This window comes from Pelophylax lessonae (genome assembly GCF_965119305.1).
Source record: "Pelophylax lessonae genome assembly, chromosome: 3".
NCBI classification, from domain to species: domain Eukaryota; kingdom Metazoa; phylum Chordata; class Amphibia; order Anura; family Ranidae; genus Pelophylax; species Pelophylax lessonae.
In genome coordinates this window covers 315,384,891-315,409,947 of record NC_138770.1, presented here as the reverse complement: position 1 = coordinate 315,409,947, position 25,057 = coordinate 315,384,891, and the positions used below count along the sequence as shown (strand labels likewise).

Sequence of the window (25,057 nt, the reverse complement as noted above, 5' to 3'; positions counted from 1 at the left end):
TTTTTTTACTTGCACTTTTTTGGACTTTCTTTACCAATAAGTTTAATGAGTTTTTCACTCACTTTCTCACAATTGAGTATATTTAACGTGTATAACAATTTATTTTGGGTACATATTATTACTGTAAGTCCCGGTTCACACTAGGGCGACCTGGTCGCCTCACAGGTCGCCTCCCATAGGGAAGCTGCGGACCCGTTCTAATAGGAGCGACACAAGTCGCTCCGACTTAGAAAAAGGGTCCGGAGCTTCTTTGGGGCGACCAGGAGGCGACCGCCATAGACTTCAATGTTATGAAGTCCGTGGCGGCCGCTCCGAGGTCGCGGCGCGCTGCTCGCACCGCGACCTCCGAGGTAGCGTCGCTCGTATGTGAACGGGCACTTATTCATCTGTTTATTTAGCGCTGCAATATATATATATATTTTATTCTGTCACAATCTGTCGGTTGGAGTGCTAGCTGCTATTTTCACTTTCACAGTGCACACTCAATTTTATTTTATTTTTATCTTTGTTAGCGCAGTTTGATACAATTTTTTTCAAACCAAATACATGATTGCCTATCGGTAATATGACAGGCATTGAGAGTCATTGTGAGTTTGATGGAATACTGGGTGGTGGTGTGCACCTAACACAAGGTGAAGTTGACTGCATCTGGAAAAGGAGAGATCTTTGAAGTGTGGTTTTAAAAATTTCTACAGGATTTTTTTTCTCATATCACTGTTGGAGTGAACTGCACTTATACTTTTGGACTATTTGATTGGCACCTTTTTTGTAGGAGTATTTTATTATTATCGTTATTTTATTATATATTAATATAATAATATAATATTTTATATTATTATTATGCCCCTGCCTCACTTTGTGATACTTTTAGTATCGGATATGATTCGTTAAAACTTTTAACTCAATAAGTCCACACGCAGACAAAATCCATAAAGACTTTATTTGTTCCCTGAAATAAATATTTGCACTCAAACATGCAAGCTTTTCAGTCTTGTATATGGGCAACAGCATATATGGTCATGTAGCAAACTATGGACAGATTGCCATGGATCCTTGGTCGTTTATTGTTAAAGGCAACTGACTACCTTTATTAAACATTCTGCTACATAAGTGGGAAATATATGGTACGTAATAAATGTGGTTTGTAGAAAAAAATTTTTTTAAAACCAACAATGCCCATCGCATCAGTACAAATAAAATACTAGATTTTACATACCACTTTATATATTTCCCATCCATAAAAATTTACACAGAAGAAATTTGGTGGTTTGTTATTGCCCAATAACCGCAAGATGATGTACACATCTGGGGAGGGCAAAGTGTAAATATTTTATGGCACCAAATACAGGTCATTCTTTCAATGCCATTTAGACTCTGAACAAAAAGTCAATAAAGCCACCCTGGGAACATCAGCTTTTGTGTGCTGGAACTGAAGCACAAGATCCACAGGTATCATCTGGCATAGGATTCTGTAGTCCGGCAATAAAATTGTCCTTATCACTCATCATCTGACGATTCCTCCTCAGCTTCTTCTAACCACTGTATAAACTTCTGCAGCTGTGTGAATGAATATGAATAGTTTATAGGCACAAAAAAAAAAAACAAGACAGGCAAAACAGGAGAGAAAGTAAGACAGGAATGCATAAAAACACATACCGCTTGCTTTTTACGCAGTTGTCGTCCCTTATCAGTTATGTCGGTTTGTGAAAACCAACGGAGAATCATCTCTTCTGCTAGTACATCCTGCTGGTAAAATCCCATAAGAACCTACAGTGGAATAATTAATATGCTTAAAATACACAGCAAGAATTCAGGTACTAGACAGAATAAAGTGTTGGCACCAAAATGACACAGACAGAAAACATTCTTATACTTCAGTGAGCCAAAAACCGATTCAACAGTTAACACAAACACTGGCAGTGATACTACTAGCATATCAAATAATTGTTTTGAAGGCATGCACTTTTAATTTGAGTGTTTTCAGTCTGCTAGGTCTCTTGGATAATATACTGTGTGATCCTGTGAGCTACTATGTGAAGAGCTATCAGGCAAAGCAGCTCGCACTGATCACTTCCCTTCAGGTAAGTGCTGAAATACTAAATCTATTTAAAAAGTGCTAACCATAAATAAAAGTGCTCTAATCAGATATGATCTGAGGTATAATGAAAGCAATGTGAAGCATTAAACTGTGTGAGAGTGCACACAGCGTGCAAAGATATCCAAACAATTGTGTCTTGTTGATCAGAAAACCATGTATAATAAAATTAACTGGTTAAAAATAAAGACTACATAATAGTGACTGCGTTCCAACAACTGTGAACAATCATGAGCAACAGTGTGACAAGGCTGCGAAAATAAGTGACAGTGTCTCAATCGTGCATCCAAGCTCCCACTGTCAGATGAATTCCAATCCCAGGCACTGCCAACACCCAATAAAATGTTCCACTGTTGCAATACTATGAATGGATTAAACATGGTATTCCTCTTGTGGCTCCCCCTTAGAGTAAAAGCTCACCTGAGTTGATGTAATGTTGTGTTTGGGTTTAAATCCAGCTCCAATTTCCACTGTGTATCCCTGGGTGATCTCCTCTGATTTGTGGGCTGGGATATGAATTATGCAGGTGAAATTATGTCAACCTGGATCCTCTCCTTAGTGATCGGGATATTTTCCTCCAGAGCGTAAACTCCCAATTGCCAGGTGTCACTCTCCGCAATTCACATCTCTACATCAACGTTATTTGAACCATGGATTCTTGCATTTTCTTTTCCCATGTGAATTGCGGAGAGCGTCACCTGGCAATTGGGAGTTTACACTCTGGAGGAAAATATCCGATCACTAAGGAGAAGATCCAGGTTGACATAATTTCACCTGCAACAGAATTCACATCCCAGCCAACAAATTAGAGGCGATCACCCAGGGATACACAGTGGAAATCGGAGCTGGATTTAAACCCAAACGCGAGATTACATCAACTCAGGTGAGCTTATACCCTAAGGGTGAGCCACAAGAGCAATACCACGTTTAATCCTTTCATAGTATTGCAACAGTGGAACATTTTATCGGGTGTTGGCAGAGTGCCTGGGATTGGGATTTATCTGACAGTGGGGTCTTGGATGCACGCTTGAGACACTGTCACTTATTGTCGCAGCCTTGTCACACTGTTGCTCATGATTGTTCACAGTTGTTGGAACGCAGTCACTATTATGTAGTCTTTATTTTTAACCAGTTAATTTTATTATACGTGGTTTTTGATCAACAAGACAATTGTTTGGAAATCTGTGCACGCTGTGTGCACTCTCACACAGTTTAATGCTTCACATTGCTTTCATTATACCTCAGATCATATCTGGTTAGAGCACTTTTATTTATGGTTATCCACACAGCGAGGGTACCTATTATATATATATATATATATTTCTTTGCATATATTTATTTATTGATTTCAGCACTCAGTTATATTTGTCCACATTTGACAGCGCAGCACTCTTTAAATAGATTTAGGTCTCTTGGATGCAGAGAGTAAGCTGTATCAATCCAGAAAAATACAGAGTTGTTTTAGAGTTCTGAGCTTGAACACATTTTCTGACATCCAGGCATTCAGACACAGGTATCATTATGTGGCACTGTATGGATGAATGAATGGAATATACCAATATTGTACTGTTATGAAAGAACAGTAAAAGATAAAAGGGTGAATGCTATTCTAGCTCTTTCCTCCCCCCCCCCCCCCAACACCACCAGGGACCTGATAAATCAATCATTTCTTTCTCTTTCAGTTCATGAACAGGGATATAGAATTGTTTTTCTACATTAAAAAATCTAACATCATGCTATATAAATGAAGTAAATATTAGGTCTTCATTAATATGTGTTGCATTTGTTTTTTTGCCTCGCAGTGCAGTTTGTTGCATTTATGAGCGTTTGCGTGCATTGGAATGCATTGTGATGTAAAAACGTAGTGTATGGTGTACTTCTTTTCAATGCTGGGTCAATGTAATGCAATGTGCTGGTGTGAACTTCATTCATAGAGAGCCACTATATTTTGGTTGCCATGTGTTGGGAATGCAGTTACAAAATGCACCCCAGTGCTTCTGGTGTGAATGAACCCCAAAAGCGTAACTTAAACCATAACAGTTCGATAAAATAAGGTTCTTTAATAAAACATACATTCCAAATTAATATCAGGATAGCAAAATTAGCACATGCTGTAAATTGCCTCCAGCATTGTTCCTGTTACTTCTTGCCGGAGGCCACCATTTTGTTGAAACCCAAATAAGTTGCTTTCTTACTGGAAACTCTCCCTCTCTTCCTTGTCCTCAAAAACTAATTTCTGATCAACAGTTAATAAATCTTGAAAAGGCACATCCACCAGAAACACAACTTATTTATTTTTGTTTCTACCTTTAGGTTACATTTACCCTAAGGCAAGTGTTTTAGATCACGTAAACACATTTGAGTTTTCAGCACATTTTGAAGAATTATTAAAGCGGAACCAAAGTTCCGCTGTAACAAACATCAAGCAGGCAGGCTGGCTTTTATTGCATAAAAGACATGCAATCTTCTTCAATAATATACCCCTACCTGCCTGCTCACGGTCTTCTCTGGCACTGTAAACTGAGTTGCACATGTGCAGCTCAGCTTATATTATAGCTCTTGGCCAGTCTCTGTGTGCCGGACTAACGCCTTCCTGTGCATGCACATAAGTAATGTCATCCCTCGCTGGCCAATGAAGATGGGCAAAGATTGGCACAGGGCAGTGAGGTACTTTTGGAAAGTTTAGTATTAACCCCTTTATTTCTGCTTTAACAGGCTTTATTTAGTTACAGTGGAACTAAACCCATCAATTTAATGGTTTCCAAAACAGTTACATTCAAGAAATGCTTTAAATGAGAACTGTCACATTATCTTGTGCTCTCACTGTCAAGCCATAAAATGGATGGTGTGATGACCTATCACATGTGAAGCTTTAATTTGAATAGGAAGTTCCAATATGAATAGACTCTTTGAGCTAAATATTTTACCAGCAGTCCTAGATAACACTTTACTGTTTAAATCTCTGAGTAGGTCTCTCCTGGGGTCATTCTGTTACTTCACCTTTGCAGTTGCTGCCCAAAGAGACTCATGGTCCAGGAAGAATTCTTCCATAGCTCCAAGACAGCACAAGTGATCTGAAGCACGCTTTATATAGTTCTTGAAAAGTGGAGTCCATCTCTTCAGAAGCTAGTAAACCAGAAAATAGATTAATATATATAGTTTAAACAATAGACACTACAAAAAAAACAAAACAAAAACACATTCTGGTTTGTTTACTACTGCCTAGACCAGAACAAACAACATTTCACGACCCATTTTCTTCAGTTGTATGCATTTGTCCTTATATTAAATAGCGACCTTCTACAGTCTGAAAATGCTTTTTTACTGAATAACTACTAGATTTTACAGAGAACAGTAATTTAAATGCTTACATTTTATAGATCCTTTAAATGCTTGCTTACCAGGCACTTATACCCCCTTCCTGCCCAGGCCAATTTTCAGCTTTCAGCGCTGTTGCACTTTGAATGACAACTGCGCGGTCATGCAGCGCTGTACCCAAATTACATTTTAATCATTTCTTTCCACATAAATAGATCTTTTTTTGGTGGGATTTAATCACCACTGGGTTTTTTATTTTTTGCTAAACAAGCGAAAAAAACCGAAGTTTGAAAAAAATAAAAAATTTTCAATGTCATAAAATTTTGCAAACAGATAATTTGTCTTGTTCACCGATATGCGCCTATGAGCCTGCACTGATTGGCACTGATGAGGCTGCACTGATAGGTGACACTGATGGGCACTGATTGGCAGCAATGATAATCAGGACACTGTGTCTTGTGTTTACTTCGGTGATCAATTGTCATTAGACACAGCTGATCACTTGGTAAAGGGCCATTGTGTTTGGCTTTAACCCCGATTTGTGATCAGCTGAGTCCCAAGGACTCGGTGATCACAGGGTGCGCGGGCAGCATGATCATAGGAAGATGTCCATGGACACTCTCCTGGCAAACTCAGCACGCACTGCAGCCCTCTTTCGGCTATAGCATGGGCAGGAAGTGGTTAAATAGTCATACATAGAGCATATCATATGAACATTCTATGTAATATATACAATATATAGTTAATAATAATAGTTTAAGTCGGTGAAGTGAAATGAGAAAAATATATACATAAAACTATTTTTTAGAAATAGAAAACAGAAAATTGGCATGTGTGTATGTAAGCACCCGCCTTTGTTATGAAGCCCAAAAAAAGCTCTGGTGCAACCAATTACCTTGAGAAGTCACATAATTAGTGAAATGATGTCCATCTGTGTGCAATCTAAGTGTCACATAATCTGTCATTCCATATACACACCTTTTTTGAAAGGCCTCAGAGGCTGCAACACCTAAGCAGGAGACACCACTAACCAAACACTGCCATGAAGACCAATGAACTCTCTAAACAAGTAAGGGACAATGTTGTTGAGAAGTACAAGTCAGGGATGGGTTATAAAAAATTATCCAAATCTTTGATGATCCCCAGGAGAATCCTCAAATCTATCATAAGCAAAATGAAAAGAACATGGCACAACAGCAAACCTGCCAAGAGACAGCCGCCCAGCAAAAATCACGGACCGGGCAAGGAGGGCATTAATCAGAGAGCCAGCACAGAGAACTAAGGCAACCCTGGAGGAGCTGCAGAGTTCCACAGCAGAGACTGGAGTATCTGTACATAGAAGGACAATAAGCCGTATGCTCCATAGAGTTGGGCTTTATGACAGAGTGGCCAGAAGAAAGCCATTACTTTCAGCAAAAAACAAAATGACACGAGTTTGTGAAAAGGCATGTGGGACACTCCCAAAATGTATGGAGGAAGGTGCTCTGGTCTGATGAGACTAAAATTGAACTTTTCAGCCATCAAAGAAAATGCTGTCTGGCGCAAACCCAACACATCACATCAAAGCACAAATGCATATTAGTGCTTTGCCAAACCAATCTATTAACCTTCTACGATGAAGTGAGCTGCCACCTAGATAAAGGAAGACCTGTGGATGTGGTGTATCTGGACTTTGCAAAGGCCTTTGACACCGTTCCCCACAAACGCTTACTGTACAAACTAAGGAATGTAGGTATGGACCATAGGGTGAGTACCTGGGATAGAGAACTGGCTCCAGGGGAGAGTCCAGAGCGTGATGATTAATGGGGAGTACTCGGATTGGGCGGGTGTGGAAAGTGGGGTCCCCCAAGGGTTCTGTCCTGGGACCAATCCTGTTTTATTTATTCATAAATGATCTAGAGGAGGGGATATCTAGTACAATCTCAGTATTTGCGGATGATACTAAACTAAGCTTGCCAATATCTTCTATGCAGGATGTGGAAACCTTGCAAGCGGACCTGAACAAAATAACGGGGTGGGCAACTACATGGCAGATGAGGTTTAATGTTGAAAAATGTGAAGTAATGCACTTGGGGGCCAGAAACCAGAAAGCAAGCTACTCACTAGGGGGGGAACCTCTGGGTGAGTCTAGGATGGAAAAAGACTTGGGGGTACTGGTAGACAACAGGCTTGGCAGTGGCATGCAATGCCAAGCCGCTGCAAGCAAAGCCAACAGAATACTGGGATATATAAAAAAGGGGATTCACTCCAGAAATAAAGAGATTATTCTCCCTCTCTACAAGACTCTGGTCCGGCCACATCTGGAGTATGCTGTCCAGTTCTGGGCACCGGTCCTCAAAGGATGTGCTGGAATTGGAAAGAGTCCAGAGAAGGGCAACAAAAATAATTAGGGGAATGGAGGACATCAGCTATGAGGAAAGACTACAAGCACTGAACCTATTCTCTCTGGAGAAGAGACGATTGAGGGGGGGGGGGGATATGATATCAAGGTACAAATACTGTACTGGCGACCCTAGCATAAGGAACAAACTATTCAGAGTAAGGGAATACAAGAAGACACGTGGCCACTCACTAAAACTAGAGGAAAGGCGGTTTAACCTTAATATGCGTAAGGGGTTCTTCACTGTAAGAGCGGTAAGGATGTGGAATTCTCTTCCACAAGCAGTCGTATCAGCAGGAAGCATTGATAGTTTCAAAAAACTATTAGATGGGCACCTTAGAGACCACAACATACAGGGGTATACAATGTATGGTTAAAAGCAAACACACACACACACATCATAGGTTGAACTGGATGGACTGATGTCTTTTTTTCAACCTCACTAACTATGTAACTATAAAGAACACCATCCCCACAGTGAAACATGGTGGTGGCAGCATCATGCTGTGGGGATGTTTTTCATTAGCGGGAACTGGGAAACTTGTCAGAGTTGAGAAAAGATAGATGGTGCTAAATACATGGATATGCTGGAGCAAAACCTGTACCACTCTGTGCGAGATTTGAGGCTAGGACGGAGGTTCACCTTCCAGCAGGACAATGACCCCAAACACACTGCTTAAGCAACACTTGAGTGGTTTAAGGGGAACCATGTAAATGTGTTGGAATGGCCTAGTCAAAGCCCAGACCTCAATCCAATAGAAAATCTGTGGTCTGACTTAGATTGCTGTTCACAAGCGCAAACCACACAACTTGAAGGAGCTGGAGCACCTTTGCAAGGAGGAATGGGCAACAATACCAGTGGTAAGATGTGGCAAGCTCATAGAGACTTACCAAAGTGACTTGGAGATGTGATTGCCGCAAAAGGTAGCTCTACAAAGTATTGACTTTAGGGGGGTGAATAGTTATGCACATTTACTTTTTCGGTTATTTTGTCCTATTTGTTGTTTGCTTCACAATAAAAAAAAAAAAAAAAAAACATCTTCAAAGTTGTGGGCATGTTCTGTAAATTAAATTATGCAAATCCTCAAACAATCCATGTTAATTCCAGGTTACGAGGCAACAAAACACGAAAAATGCCAAGGGGGTGAATACTTTTGCAAGGCACTGTGTGTATATGTATATAATATATACACATATACACACATTTATTATATGTTCATAAAGGTTATCCCTCATCTCTATCTTTACCAACCTCACAGACCAGGGAAGCCACAAACTATTTCAGGCAAAATCAGATTGGATAGTTACTATAAACTGAAAGCTGGCTTCAGAATAAGACAGGAACACTCACAGGTAGCAGAGCGCTGCAGTATGGATTAACATCAAGCACTCCATTCAACTGCTGCAAAGGGAACTCTAATATCACCTTGCATAAAACTTGCATGACTTCCACAAGAGAGATGTTGTAGGCATGTCTGTATAGATGAAAAAAAGGAAAGTTAAATCTGCATTCCTAAAAGGACCTACATTACTCAGAAACTCCTTTTTAACTTCACCCAGATCCATTTTATTAGTTAACATTCAAATAAACAATAAAAAAAAAAAATCACCTGTGAATTTTGCATAAATTTTGGCATAAGTTTTTCCAGACAGGTAAGGTGGGAACCATAGGGATTTTTCAGAACCTATTACAACCTGAAATCTTGAGGCTATATCTTTTGAGCACTATTGGATAATGTCAAAACGGTTTATAGACATTGTGTATAAAATCTGTCAAATAAAATATGAAGGTCTTCATTTTTGACCAGCTTTAGAAAATGCTAGATTCCTGGTCACCTTGACAATATGCCAATATCACTGCTTATTTAAATATGGACACAAGCAAGCAAATCAGGAGCTCTGACTTACTTCACTTGCACTTTCTATGTTGAGGAATTTAGCGTTGAAGCTTAATGATCAGTATTGTAGCCAGGCAACTAGAGTTTACAGAAGATCAGTAATGGCATTCTAAACATTTTTCTCAAGATAGATTTTAATTAGCAAACCTTTTTTTTTTAAATGAACTCTGCTTCGAATTAATGGATTATATTATAAAATTACCATATAGCACAAACGCATATCATTAAAAAAACTGCAGCATGTAACTTTTATGTCTGGAACCAAGTTCAAAAAATCATTTCTCCGCATGTCATACCCAATGGGTTTGAACCAGGAATAAAAGCTCAGTTTCTATGATGCAACTTAACCTCATCCTGGTGCCCCCAATGTCATCTCTTGTGTCAATCAGCAGGATGCAGAAAGGGTAAGCATAGGCACAAAGAATGTAAGAGTTTAAGGTATATTAACCATTGTCCCACTGCAATACATGCTGATAAAGCATCCTGTTTGTTACATGGAATGAAAACTATAGAAAAGTTTCAGTCAAAATTGCAAATGGCCAATTCTTTTTTTGGCTATAGTTCTGTTTAGAGCCAAAGAAGTCCAATCTAAAATGCACTCCTGCGGGTGTCAACTGATAGCAAGCTTTTCAGCTGATAGGACAGGGCTGTAGCAGGCTTGTGAAGAATTCTGACAATATTGATGTGATCTATTAGGCCCCTTTCACACTATCCGTCCGTCGGACGGATTCCATTTTTCTCAGCGGGGGATCGAGCCGCCGATCCCCCGCTGAGCAGGAGGATGACAGCTGTGTCTCTGCGCTGTGTGCGGAAACACAGCTCTCAGTTCCCCATGCATCTCTATGGGGGAAATCGGGTGGGAACGGACCGTCGGTGTGAAAGGGTCCTTAGGCTGCCTGATTGGCAGCTGTGTCTTCAGAATCAAGTTTAAAGCAGGAACCAGCCACACCTGCTCCCTTTCCACCCTGTCTCTCCAGTGAGTGCTGGCGAAGCAGTGCAGGGTGCAGACTGCAAGGTTACCTAATAGCAGTTGAGTGATCCGTCAGCTCTTAAAGCTGGCATAGGATAGCTGCAGTGAGATGGAGTATACACTATGTCTGTTTCCTTTGGTTTATTTTCACATGGGTCAGGATTTCTGTGAGTGATCCTTTCTACCTACCCTGCTGGATATACACCTGGGAGACATCCGTGGTTGCAGATCGTTTCAGGAATCCTATACCATCCTAACAGCCTTTTTGACCCTCATGCTATATGGTATTCAGGGTCAACAGCATCTGGTGAGCGCAATTTTATTTGGTGTTGGTGATGGGATATCAGTATCAAGATTCACCTCTCTGTTTTGGATTACTCCACTTGCACTTACCATTGTGAACTCTATATGGACTTTTTTGTATTCAGTTACAGATTTTCACATTTACTGATCACATATGTAATTTTATTTGTTTGTATTGAGAACCGTTGCAGTTCCTCACCAATTAGCGCTGCACTTTTATTTTATTTTCCAGTGAGATGGAGTATGTCAGCATGAAAGTATGTATGTTTTTTTACTAACCCCATATTTCTCCTTGTAGTACATTGGACAACCTACTTGAGAGAGTTGATTTCTAGGAGAAGATTTTCACATGAGATGTTCTCCTCTACGCCCCTCTGTAATGTTCCCAAAACCTCATTCTGAAAAACTAAAAATTGAAAACAAAAAAAAAAAAGGATATGAAATAGGAAACAGAGGAGGGAAACCATTTCACTAAATTATAATTTTTTTTTTGTGAACAGGTATTTTTTTTTATTCCTTTCAATGTACAGTATTACAGGTATTTTAGCAGAAGTAATTACTGGAACAGACAGAAATTGAAAAAAATTTAATATGTTCTTTATACTTAAGTTACAAATCATCACCTTTAATGTCATCTAGAAGAGGTGAGGTTGGCCGACTGTCTATTTGCTCTGAAGTTGTGCTCTTTCCACTTTCACTATCACTGTCCTCTTCATTGGAACTGGTAAAGCCTGGGGTTAAAAAGAAAACTGTGATATACCATGACTAAATGCAAAAAGCTCTTTGGTACAATGTAAACTTAAAGTCGAACTTTAGTCAGAAAATGAAGTCCTGCTAGATCACTCCAGGCTGGCCCATTTTGCAGGTAAAGATATGTAAAACATGAAAAATAAGCATCTATACTGTTCAAAATCCAGTAATACATGGTTTCACCTTGCTATGCACATGCTCAGTTGCTCTGCATTTTTTTTAGGTACTAGTGAGTTTGTAGAGGCTGATCTGCTGACAGCTTTAAAGCAGAATTAAGCCCTCCTATCCTTTACAGCCAAGGATGCTTCTGTTTAAACTGCAACTGCCATATTGCTGCACATGCAGGGCTGGTACTACCTATAGGCAAGGTAGGCGCCATCCTAGAGCGCACATCAGTCGGGGGCACCACGCCAGTGTGCCGCTGGCATGTCAAGCAAGCACAATGGCATTGTTTGTCTTCTGGCCAGGTGCAGAGGAGCAGGTGCGAGCTCGGGGCCTGCAGACCATGGCTGGTGCAAGAAAGTGAGCCACCACTATTTGTCTTCAGACCATGTCCAGGAGGCGCAGGTGTGTGGGCCTGCGGACCACGGCCGCAAAAGTCTCCACCCCAACCACCTCCGCCATATACATGGACAGGGTGAAGAGGGTGGAAGTCTTAGGTTTCGCCTAGGGTGTTAAAAACCTTTGCACTAGCCCTGTGCACATGTGATCAGTTATGACACCAGCCATTTGATGGATTGACGGTTTGGTTGAGGTCATAAGCAAATGTGCCTATTAGCAATCCCAGCATTCCAGGAATTTAACTGTTTTTTGAAACCGTTAAATCAATGTGTTTAGTTCCCCTTTATGATTTACTACTATTTGGGGGCTCTGGGCTTCAGCAAAGCTGCAGCCTCGAGCCAGAAGCAACTGGTTATGGGCAAGTTACGCTTAACCACTTCAATACAGGGCAGTTACACCCCATTCCTGCCCAGGCCAAAAATGCTGTTGCATTTTGAATGACAATTGCGCTGTCATGCAACAATGTACCTAAACCAAATTTATGTCATTTTTTTCCCACAAATAGAGCTTTCTTTTGGTGGTATTTGATCACCGCAAGGTTTATTCTTTTTTGCTACACAAATAAAAAAAGACCGAAAAGTTTGGAAAAAAAAAAAAAGTTTTTTTGTTTAGGTTATAAAATTTTGTAAATAGATATGTTTTTTTCCTGCACTGATGAGGAGGCACTAATAGGCAGCACTGATAGGCGGCACTGATGTGCAGCATTGGTGGGCACTGATAGGCGGCACTGGTGGGCAATAATGGGCAGCACTGGTGGGCAATAATGGGCAGCACTGATGGGGAGGGCACCACTGGCAGGCTCCCTGAGCCCTGATTGCCATCCCTGGTGGTCATTGGTGGGCATCCCTGGTGGCTCTAGGGGCACCCATCCAAGGGTCTGCACTGGTTATCAATGCTCTGATGACTAGCACAGACCCCCCCCCGTCAGGAGAGCCGCAGATCGGCTCTCCTCTACTCGTGCCCGTCAGGCATGAACTGAGGAAAGCCGATCAACGGCACTTCCTATTTACTATGTGGCCAGCTGTGACTGGACACAGCTGGTCACATGGTAAAGAGCCTAGGTCAGTAGGCTCTTTACTGAGATCAGAGATACAGTGTGTCAGAGTGATATACGACGGCGGGCCAGGATAATGCAACCACCTTCCCGCCGTCAATTGCCAATAGGGTGGGCAGGAAGTGGTTAAAGTGTGTTGGTGCTCTTTTTCTTGCATCCATTCTGGTGCAAACCTGAATCTCTAATGTTAAAGTGGTTGTAAACCTCACATATCCCAAGTGAAGTGAACAGCATCAGGTGATAGACAGAGATGAAACAAATCCTCATACATAGGTTTTAATAGGTAATCTGCAGTCTTTGCCCTCTCTACACCCTTTCAGAAGTGCAGATCATGTTAAAAATAATTTCTTCATATGCCTTAGCACAGAGGAGGGGGCAGAGAAACTGCAGTTACACTGTGTGAGAGCTGATTGGAGGAAAGGAACAAACACCCCTCCACACAGCAGAAGAACTGGGTTGTGAATAGACAAGCTCTGTTCTGACCCCCCCCCCCAACATAAATGTATCTTATGTGTCAAGAAAACACATGAAGAAAACAGAAGAAAACTTCTCAGAAGTGACCCACTCTGAGAATAGAGGAACAAAGCACCAGCGAGAGAAAATACACTTGGGCTCTGTTCACACCTGATCAGGAGCGGAATGGCCACGATTCCACTCGCAATTTAAAATCGCTGCATAATGCGAGACTTGCTTGCAATGCCATTACTTCCTAATGGCACCCCAGTTGGGCCGCAATTTTGCAACAATCGTGGCAAATCGCAAAGTGCGACGTTGTTGCCTAAAAGTAACTCATGTTCCTTTTAGAGAGACTAGCGTTGCGATTGCAGTGCAATTTACCGCGCAACAAGATTAAGGTGCCATTAAAAAAACAGGTGTGAACAGAGCCTTAGAGCTTTGGAGAGAGAGATAAGTAAATACTACAGATATATGTGCTTTGTTCAAAATCCATGATTGGGGTTTATAACCACTTCAATACAGTGCACTTTCACCCCCTTCCTGCCCAGGCCAATTTTCAGCTTTTAGCGCTGTTGCATTTTGAATGGCAATTGCGCGGTCATGCAACACTGTACCTAAACCAAATTTATGTCATTTATTTCCCACAAATAGAGCTTTCTTTTGGTTATATTTGATCACTGCAAGGTTTTTTCTTTTTTTGCTACACAAATAAAAAAAAAAAAATGTTTTTTGTTTAGGTTATAAAATTATGTCAATCGATACATTTTTTTCCTGCACTGATGAGGCCGCACTGACAGGCCCTGATGATGAGGCACTAATATGCAGCACTGATAGGTAGCACTGATATGCAGCATTGGTGGGCACTGATAGGCGGCACTAATGGGCAATAATGGGCACTGGTGGGTGGCACTGATAGATGGCAATCATGGGCAGCTCTGGTGAAGGGTCTCTGAGCCCTGATTGGCATCCCTGGTGGCCATGGGTGGGCAATCCCTGGTGGCCATGGGTGGGCAACCCCTGGTGGCCATGGGTGGGCAATCCCCTGGTGGCCATGGGTGGGCAATCCCCTGGTGGCCATGGGTGGGCAATCCCCTGGTGGCCATGGGTGAGCAATCCCCTAAGGGTCTGCACTAGTAATCAATGCTCTGATTACCAGCACAGACCCCCCGGTCAGGAGAGCCGCCGATCGTCTCTCCTCTACTCGTGGCTGTCAGGCACGAACTGAGGAAAGCCGATCAACGGCACTTTCTATTTACTAAGTGACCAGCTGTGATCGGACACAACTGGTCACATGCTAAAGAGCTTACGTCATTAGGCTCTTTACGGGGATCGGAGATGCGGTGAGTCAGAATGACACACCGTACCACCGATCGCTGCTCTGCGCGCACCCCGGGGGTGTGTGAATGAGTGTGGTCTCGGATCTAGACATTCCTCTCTAGGGGTCCACACACACACTGACTGCCTGACACCCTTTTCATCCAAGATGACTTTTAATATCTTCCAACTGTTCAGCAGCTCAGTACATTATCTGCAGTCATTAAGTGATGGTTCATACATATGCGATGCGGGAACCCTGCGAATCCACTGCATCACACTTGACTCGCAGGCAGTTCACACTGCCATATGCAAATCGCTGGGGGTGTCAATACAAAGTTAAACACACCCCCAGATCAGTTCGCATATTGCAGTGTGAACTGTCAGTTCAGACATGAATCGGATTGCATAGGTGTGAACCACCATGCGATCCGATTCTGGTGAGGACCAAAAAAGGGTCCTGTGTGACTTTGGTCTGAATGCGAAGCGAATTCAGCCATACAATCTGTATGGCTGAATTCGCAACGCACAAACATCGCATGTTATTTGCAGAGCAGTGCGTTCCGAATCACATGCGATGTGTGAACCGACTCTTAAATGACTGCAGATAAGTATTGCCTCGTTTCCACTGAGCGGAACGGTTCGGGTCGGTACAGTTTGGAAGGGTTAGAATGGTCCGGTCTATTCAGGTGAGCGTTTCCACTGCAAGTCGGGCCACCAGGGACCATGCGGGGTTTACACCAAATGAGGTGTTTGTTTTGCTCTTTCATTTGACGTGAGCATTGATGGTTTCCTGTCCGCCAATCAGAGGACTCTATCGTGTGACGCCAGTAGCTCCGCCCTAACCGTACCGTACCATTTCCTATGGCCCTACATCTGAAGCAGGACCAGGAATGGTGCGGTTTGGTTCGGTTGTATGGGCCACTTTCATAATGGAAACACTCAAATTAGCGTACCGTACCGAACCGACCCGCTCAGTGGAAACGAGGCATAACTGAGCTGCTGAAGAAGAGATAACAAGTAATCTGGGATAGAAAGGGTGTCAGGCAGACAGTCAGTGATGGCAATGGTCAGATCTTAGACAGGAGGGTGCAGGATGTGAGGGGAGAGCAAACAAACAGGAGAAGGTGAAGAGGGGGGATGGGTGTGATTGTCTCATCTTGCTGGGAAGATATAGAGTGTTGCAGCACACGGAGAGAGGGGAAGTAAAGTTGGAGGGGAAGTTTCTGCTGTAGCAGGAGTCATACAGAGTCAGAGAGCCTCACCTGTAAGTCCTGCATTACTGGTATAATGTGTGTGCCCACTCACTCCTCTCCCCCTGAGCTCCTCTACTATCAACTGCTCATGTCCCAGGTGGTCGGATATAGGTGGCTGCGATTGGCCAGGACTTTCTCTGGCTGTCAGCACTCAGCAGGGGGAAGGAGAGCCGATACTTCCCATTGTCCCACTCATCAAGCCTGAGCTATCAGTGCGGGTTAGGGAGAGCTCCTGGACGTACACTGACCAGAGGAGGAGGATCTATCACTATCGCACCTCAGCTGCTCGTCATGATGGGGCTCCCTACTGGCCTGAATGGTCAGTCTGCCGATATACCGATACCAAGTGCCACTGCAAGCTGCGCCGGGCACTGTATGTGTGCAGGAGGAAGGCAGACACAGCAGAGCCGGGATTTAGAGGATGGGTTGGGTTTTCTTTTTCATGCGGGTGCCGCCACCCCACAAAGTGCCGCCCTAGTCCTGGGCCTTGTTGGCCTAGGCCAAAATACAGCACTGGCTATTATATCTTATTTCCTTTGTACCGACCCCGGCTTCGTTTTTCCGTCAATGTTTGTTTGCTGCCTGTCCTGACCTCGGCTTGTCTCTTGGATATCCTTAAAGTCTGCTGCTTACTCTGCACAAGCCAGCGGTCTCCACATCTTCAGCTGGGCCTACCTGGGGGCCACGACCTGGTTCCAGCCTGCTGAAAGTCCATCCCCACCATCAGGCGCCCTGGTGAAGAAGCAGGCTGGAGCTTAAGCTGGATACACACTAGATTTCCTTTAGATTTACCTTTAACTAAGTAGTGCAGGGGCCTGCCGAATTGAATACAAATTGAAAGTGTTTAGATTTGACCTCATTTTATATGGTTTTGGCAAATCTAAAGGAAAAAATCGAAAGACAATTGTATAGTGCGTATGGCCCATTAGACTCCATGCCCTGGGGAATCCTGAGCTGGGGATCTATAAGGGCTCACTATCACAGATCCGCTGACAGCTAGGGAGAGATTTCACACAGAAAACATTGGGTTTGCATGAACTAATGGATCAGAGAAGCCACAAAATCAATTACTCCCAAGATGATTTTCAAAATGGTAATTACATATTTAGTCAGGTTTAAAAAACAAAAAAACAAAAACAGTCCTAGTTTAACCAATCAAAGGGAAAAAAATTAGCTTTAAGAGTTGACAGATCACTTGACCGCTAGTAAGCTCACAATCTGCACCCTGCACTGGGTAGCCAGAGTATGTAAAATTTACAGATGCCTGCGCAATGTTTAAAGTCCAAATGTATACCTCTACTGTGGCCTACGCTGAAAACTGAGAGCTGCCAAGTAAATGAGAAAAACAGTGAGCTTTAACTCACCAACCTGGAGATTTCTCCTTTACAGATGTTTGATCAATGCTGTAGTGCATTCCCACAGAAATGAGCAAACTGTGGGATTAAATAGAGGTGGCAGAGCAGAAAATTGAGGGATATAATAACGGATGTACCACAGGGAAGGGAAGGGAAGTAGAAGTTTGTTGTATGACATGGCGGAAAAAAAGCTGTAGATCATAAACCACTTGCTGAAGGATAAAAAGGCCAACAAATTGCTAAAGGGAAGGGACAAAAGCTGACTTGCAACAAAAAAAGATCACAAACAGGAAAAAAAAAAGAGAGAAAAGAGCAGGTGGTCATAAAAGAACCAGGGGGGGGGGGGAGAATGGGGGTAAGCAGGAGCTATTTAAAGATAAGGAGACAAGGGGAAATGGGGCCAGAACAGAGGCAAATATGAGCTATTAATAGACTGGTAAGTGCAGAGGGGAGAGCTTGACATGGATCAGGGTAGAAATTGAGCGTGGCCTGTAGCAGAGAGCATGGCATGGGGTGTGGCTTAACAAAAACCATACTCTTTTTGTAGTGTCCCACTGGTTCGGAGCGACCTTTCCTAGTCAGGGTAGGAAGACTTTTTAATGTACTGTATGGCAAAGAAAACACTGCATAGATGAAAATGAAGAGCCAAAATGCTAGAAACATTGCAGCACCTGGTCTTCAAGTTAAAGCACTGTAAAAACTAAAGGGTTTGCAAAAGGTGCAGCACGAAATGCAGCAGTTTGTATGGTAGAGAGGAACTGGTTGAGGTGGAAAGCACTGCGAACAGTTTGAGAAATAGAGAGACTACAGTGTCGACGAAGACCGAAGACCTGCAAAAGAGGCTACTGAAATCAATATAGGGAGAGTTGCAGCAGAAGTTAGTGCAGACATCCGGTAGAGAGCAGTTACATGCAATAATGCAGATACTTGTAGACAGACATACACTTGTAGCAGACACTATTTTTTTCACATAAGTGAGAGGACACTGAGGAGATCATAGCCTGCAGGGTAAGAATATTGAAAACTGGGGAAGAAGGTCTACAAAAGATAAGGATATTCCTAAGGAAAACTCCAGAAAGGGTTGTATCTGACAAGTGGCACATAGACTTTCCTGCTACATTACCCCTGGTGGTAGTGAACGAAAAAGATGCCATATTGATTTATTCTACATAAAAAAAGGAAAGACTGAGTCATATTGGCTATGGGACTCCATAAATCAGACTCTAAGAAAAAAGAAGACAACTACCACCGTTCTGTCAAACTACAGCACTGGGAAGTTGACTTATGAAGGCCTGACAATTAAAGGACAAGCAGCAATGGAGGAGGCAACTATAATAAAAACTCAGTTATTAAAAGCATGATCTGCTCATTTATAAAACAATTTCCACACAGCGCCACATAAACAGTGTTGGGTATTATTCTTCAATGTGCATTTACCCATTGCCATTTCATACTCACCCCACATACTTCTGTGCAATGCCTCCTCCTCCTCGTCAACTGGTTTGTCTGAAATTTTCCATACATAGCCTTCTCCTTCCAATCCAACCTCCTCCTTGTTGTAAACTGTGGAAAGAGCATACTAAAATGCTAGAAAAGCTTGCCAGAGAAATAATTTCCAGTATGTCTTTAAAGTTATCATAACCTACATGTTTTTTTCCCTTTTTACCTTTGACTTTTAACTTCTCCTTCTCTTTACCACTGGCTGAATCATCACTAAATTCATCATCATCATCTTCATCCTCATCTGGATGATGTAGTGAAATAACAGTGTTCTTTGGCAGGTTTATATCAGGGCCAACAATGACCTATAGGTGGACATAAAAGAATAAAAGGACTAAGTAGCACTTTAAGATTAGGTCACTTGAAAGATTACAAATTATGTGATCATCTTAACAGAAAAATTGTTAAAAAGATATTTGCTTTTCTCCTATATCACAAACATGGGGTGAACTTGTTGTGCTTCAAATGATATGAAAATGTGCCATTATTATTTTCAGGCTGCAAAAATATTTCAATTGGCTCTACTCCATAGCCAGAAAAATATCCCCTTTGTGGGTGAACCTGGAAGCTTTACGTATTATCACCTATCTCTACTCAGGCTTTTTTTGGCTCCCCCATTGTATCGCAGAGGTCTCCCTAGTCCTATTAGTTCCGCATCCTTTAAAGCAGTGGTCCTTAACCCTGGCCTACAGGGCCCACTAACAGGCCAGATTTTAGGTATTACCTTGAGGAGATGCAGACTAGAGTACTGCAATCACTGAGCAGCAAATGATATCACCTGGGATGTATTTCAGTTATCTTGAAAATCTGGCCTGTTAGTGGGCCCTGTAGGCCAGGGTTGAGGACCACTGCTTTAAAGTATAGGATAATGTCAAGTATTTGGGCAAACTTGTATCTCCTCCTCTCTTTCCTCATTCTTGGGAAATATACTTTTTACCCTTGGCTGGGACTCTCCTAGCAACATCTCATAGTGGAAACATTTTAACTTACTCCAAATGTATACTCTTCTAAGTCCCTCTGAATTAATGTCTTTTGGATCCCTTAGGAGCTCACATACCATACAATCTAGGGAAATATTTCAACATATTCAAATAAAAAACACATAATATTTTCCTTGCTGCAAAATTTTGATATCCTTATGCGGCTTATGGCTTGTGAGCACATTTAAATCCCACATTAATTTGTGCATGGCATATGAGAAAATGGAAGCCACATTGGATGAAAGACTATGATCTAAATTCCAGAAAGCATGGGAACCCTAAATTACACACTACATGCCAGTTCACTTGACTGAACTCTTCTTACTGTCTAAAGCCAGGTATACACATACTGAAAGTCTGCAGGCTCAGCAAGAACTGGACGACTTTCGGTATGTGTGACTCTTCTCTATTCAACAGAAATTGGTCTAACCATCATTCGATCAGTGTATTCTGGTGGGAAGGGAGGTAGCCCCCACTGTCAGAATACAACAGCACAGTGGGAGAGATGTGTGAGGATTGTGTTGAGGAGGGAATCTGTCACTATGTGTATATACTAGAGGTGCGCATCTTCCCTGGCCTCACCCTTACGATTATCATATCAACGATTCAAATCCACGATGCATCACAATTAATGCCCATGGTTTTCATCAAAAAGAATTAAAGCAGTCCGTTCTTAAAAAAAAATAAAGACACTCCCTACATGTAGCAAAGTCAAAACACAGCAGACAACTTAAAGAGGAGCTCCAGGCTCCACCCAAAATAAGGAGATGGTCAGAGACTGCAGACACGTTACAAGAGAGGGTCAGAGACTGCAGACACGATACAAGAGAGGGTCAGAGACTGCAGACACGATACAAGAGAGGGTCAGAGACTGCAGACACGATACAAGAGAGGGTCAGAGACTGCAGACACGATACAAGAGAGGGTCAGAGACTGCAGACACGATACAAGAGAGGGTCAGAGACTTCAGGCATTATACAAGAGATGGCCAGAGACTGCAGACATGGTACAGGAGATGGCCAGAGACTGCAGACATGATACAGTGACGGTCAGCAGTATATCTTTTTTTTTTTATCTTACAGAAAAAAGAATACCCTTTGGTTTTACTTTAACAAATCATTGGTAAATCTTTTGGCAGCAACTTAGAATAGATAGAATGCAGGTCCAAACAAAAAAAAAAAAAAAAAAAGGAAGGCATTCTATCTGCAAGTATACCAAGTGGAGGTTTCCAGGTGGGAAAGTTTATAGGGAAATCTCAGGAAGAACTAGACAGAAAAAAAGCTGTGTAACAGGCACACAGTACATACGAGCTGGAGATACAGCAGAGGTGGGGGGATGTGCCAATTCTATGCACTCATCCCTCATTTACATTAAGCTGGTGACAGGCTGGTCTCTCACCTTTCAGAGCACTCCTACCACCCCCTCCTCCCCTTGCAGCTCATTTCCTGAAGCAGACTGCAGTGATGTGTGTGTAAGCCCCGAATGGCGCCGCACCCACCCATTGGGGAGGCGACAGAGCTACAAATCCCGAGGAAGGGGGAGAGCGGGTGTGAGGCTTCACCATCCACTTAGAGGGAAACAGCGCCAGCGCAGCCAGACCACCGGCACATGTCATTCCAGTAATGACACTTCTGTGAAAGGGGGAGGAGTCAGAATGACTTCACGCATAATTGCGATTAAACTAGATTCCACATCGATGTTGAATCTTAAAAGGCTGCATTGCAATGCATCGATGTGCCAATTATTCCCCTAATGTATACCCAGCTTAAGTTCTTGTAGCTAGACCCAAGTCCACATCTTTCTTTTTATTCAGACCTCTATAGACAGAAATTTACCTTGCTGAACAGGGTTGTCCCAACCCCCGCACAGAGGTCGTTCTGTCACCTCTATGCAATTACTTTAACTCTGACCACGAGATGCAGGGTCTTTGGGGAGGTCATTCCTGGTGCAAACTTGGTAAATGATTTGCGGCCCTTGGACCTCAGCAGTCTGTAGTGCGAACAGGGTAATAGCATTGATCTCTACTAACCTCATGTAACATGTTCGCAGCATATCCCCAGCCAAAATGACACTCATTTCCTCTATTAGGTCTACAGTTTCTGACAGTCCTCTTAAGCATTACATATACTGAACATTATGTGCAGCTTCTAATGATGTCAAGGGCCACAAAGGGTGCAAAAGTTGACAACCACAGCGTTAAATCTTACTACAGACCCATATATCACCCTGTTGTGTAAATAGATAATCCTGTGTGGTTGGTCACCAATTTACTCTGTTGGTTGAAGTGCAACATTTTATCTACACTCGATTTTGTTCTTAGACTACAATACTATATATTTGTAAAATGTGAAAATTACCATCAAATTAAAATGTGCCATTGTAAAATCGTGAACAGACTAATATAGGAAACTGTGCTGTGGGAAAATTAGCTTTTTCAGTTATGCCAGGGGTAGGCAACCTTTAAGAGGTGGAAATCAATATGGACAACTTAGAGGAAATCTAAGATCGGTGGGTGGGTGGAGGGCTTACGCCCTTTAAAAAACAAAACAAAAAACACAACTAACAATCAAGCCCCCAATAAAAACGGGGCTGAAGAAGTCACACCCACTGACGCAACGCGTACGGGGGAGGAGCGGTGACGTCACCCGCGACGCTCCGAAGGGATCTCACATCGAGCGCACAGCCGGCTGTGTATCTCTGTTAATAGCTGTTCGTTATGCACTTGGAAAGTGCTATGTTTGTAAGTACAATACTTTTTAATAAGCATTAAACATTGAATAAACGGAGAGCACTAGATGTCTTTTGTTCCTTCCTCTCCTTGGTGGAATACAACACTGTATGAACGGTCTGAGATTGGAGGCATTGCTGTGGAGATTGGGAGCCCATTCGGTGTTTGGCAATACACTGCGCAATGACCTTAGAGGTCTGGTAATTGAGGTGAGAGGCTAGCACATATTCTGGTGATGGAATCACATATGAAGAGGTGCAATATTTCATCCTTTACAGCACGGGTCTCCTTTAATCCTCAAGCTTGGCTTTGTGACATCTAAAGACTCTTCCTTATATTTATGTATACACAGTATCTGTGATTGGATTGTTTTAAGGACTCTTTTACATCCATACCTTTGAGTGTACATTTATATATATTTATTTTTATTGTAGCGCTGCACCCTCTTTTGTATTTTATGCTCAACTGGGATTTGATAGATTTTACCTGTACTGGTGTTCAGCAGCTTTTACTTCATTTTTACTGATTATAGCGCTGAATGCGTTCCTTATTACATATCCCTCCACATCACCCCATCACTTCCCCCAACTTTAGAGCCCTCCTCACATGACATCCCCCCCCCCCAAGCAGTGTCCTGTACCCTATGCCCCCCCTTAACATCACCCCTCCTTGTAGAGTCTTATGCAGCCACCCCCCCCCCCCCCAAACCAAAGTCATCTGGCCCCTTCACACCATTACCCACTGTAGTTTACTCTGCGCCCCCCCCCCCCCCCACACACACATGGTAGAAGTCTCCTACCTTACACTGGTGTACACGGTGCAGCAGAGCTGAGAGCAAGATGTGTCACAGTACTGAGTAAAGACCAGAGCAGGAGGTGCCGGAGTTAACTTTTTTACATAAACAAGCTGGTGATTGATAGCTAGGACCGCCCAGCTTCATAGCAACCAACAGTTACCTCCAGCAGCTCCCGCCCTCCATTCAGTACTGTGATATGCCCCGCACTTTGCTCTGTAGTGAGGGAGGTGGGAGGGGGAAGATCAGCAATGCAGGGCCGTGTTCCCAATCTACCTGTGGGCTGCATGTGGTTGACTTGTAAACTGGGATCCACGGCTTCCCAACCCCCGATGTAAACTGTTCTTATCGCTAGATTTGGACCATGGCCTAGAGTGGTCAGGCTGTCAATGTCGCACATAGCTACCCACACATTCTGCTGGTCAATGTCAGTAATACATTTACTCTGGCTGCCACCACCATTTGAGCCAATGCTCATTATTGCTTTACAGTACAACCTGTGAATTTTCCTTAATGTACTTCTAGTTAAAAGGTCTGTACACTTAAACCGCTAGTGGAGCGATAGTTTCTAGGTGTGCCAATGTAGTCGGCAGTCTTTTAGCCTTTCCGTCTCCACATGTCATTGTGGCCATGGCACCTCATCCTTTTATTGTATGAGCAAGGATATCTAGATGACTGGGGTAGGAGGAGGATGACACAAAATAGTTGGCCACCTGGAATAGAATGTATGAACCCAAGCCTTTGTTTGGTGCTCAGTTATAAATACCACTAAATGCACTTTTTGCTATGTGACCATTACTTATGATAATGATTATTGTATCTCTTACCTTTGAAGTCAGGACACAGTGTAGATCAATCAGCACTCTTTTTTTCACAATAACATTATTGCAAATAATAGATTTTCTCACTATGACATCGTCTTCAATGTGAACATCATCCCAAATGCACACATTTTCAAGAATGACTCTATCACCTGGCATAAGAAAAGGGAGAAAGTAAGGTGTGTGAACAGAGTTCATGTAACAGACAGTCACCATCGACCGTGCATGTTTCTACTCCTCTATGGTATAACAGGCACTTGCCAGAATTGCTGCAGATTACTGACCCCAGTGTGTGGATGGATCGGGGCATTTATTACCTATCCCATGTGCTTCGTAATGGAGTGATCAAGTCATTTGTGCAATTGCGCACGGAGTTCTCTTTACCCCTTACTATGCAATTTCGCTATATACAGCTGAGACATGCCCTTCGGGCTCAGTTTCCCACAGGTATCCCTTCCCTCCCTTCACCGGATGTTCTAGAGATAGTAGGGGGTCAGGAACCGAGCAAGCTCATCACTGTTTTCT

At 42.7% G+C, this 25,057-nt stretch overlaps 1 protein-coding gene across 1 annotated transcript in view; it reads right to left on the bottom strand.

Moving 5' to 3' along the window:
- Positions 1–921: 921 nt before the first annotated feature.
- The window catches only part of EIF2B5 (eukaryotic translation initiation factor 2B subunit epsilon), an 89,256-nt gene continuing 65,120 nt past the window's right edge, over positions 922–25,057 (bottom strand). The window contains exons 8-16 of the mRNA XM_082251679.1: positions 24,539–24,684; positions 19,377–19,515; positions 19,169–19,273; positions 11,588–11,695; positions 11,280–11,370; positions 9,145–9,268; positions 5,096–5,221; positions 1,657–1,767; positions 922–1,557 (exon numbers count right to left, since the gene is read on the bottom strand). Coding sequence (XP_082107805.1) covers positions 1,498–1,557; positions 1,657–1,767; positions 5,096–5,221; positions 9,145–9,268; positions 11,280–11,370; positions 11,588–11,695; positions 19,169–19,273; positions 19,377–19,515; positions 24,539–24,684 — 1,010 coding nt within the window. The 3' untranslated portion in view covers positions 922–1,497. The remainder of the gene's footprint in view (positions 1,558–1,656; positions 1,768–5,095; positions 5,222–9,144; positions 9,269–11,279; positions 11,371–11,587; positions 11,696–19,168; positions 19,274–19,376; positions 19,516–24,538; positions 24,685–25,057) is intronic.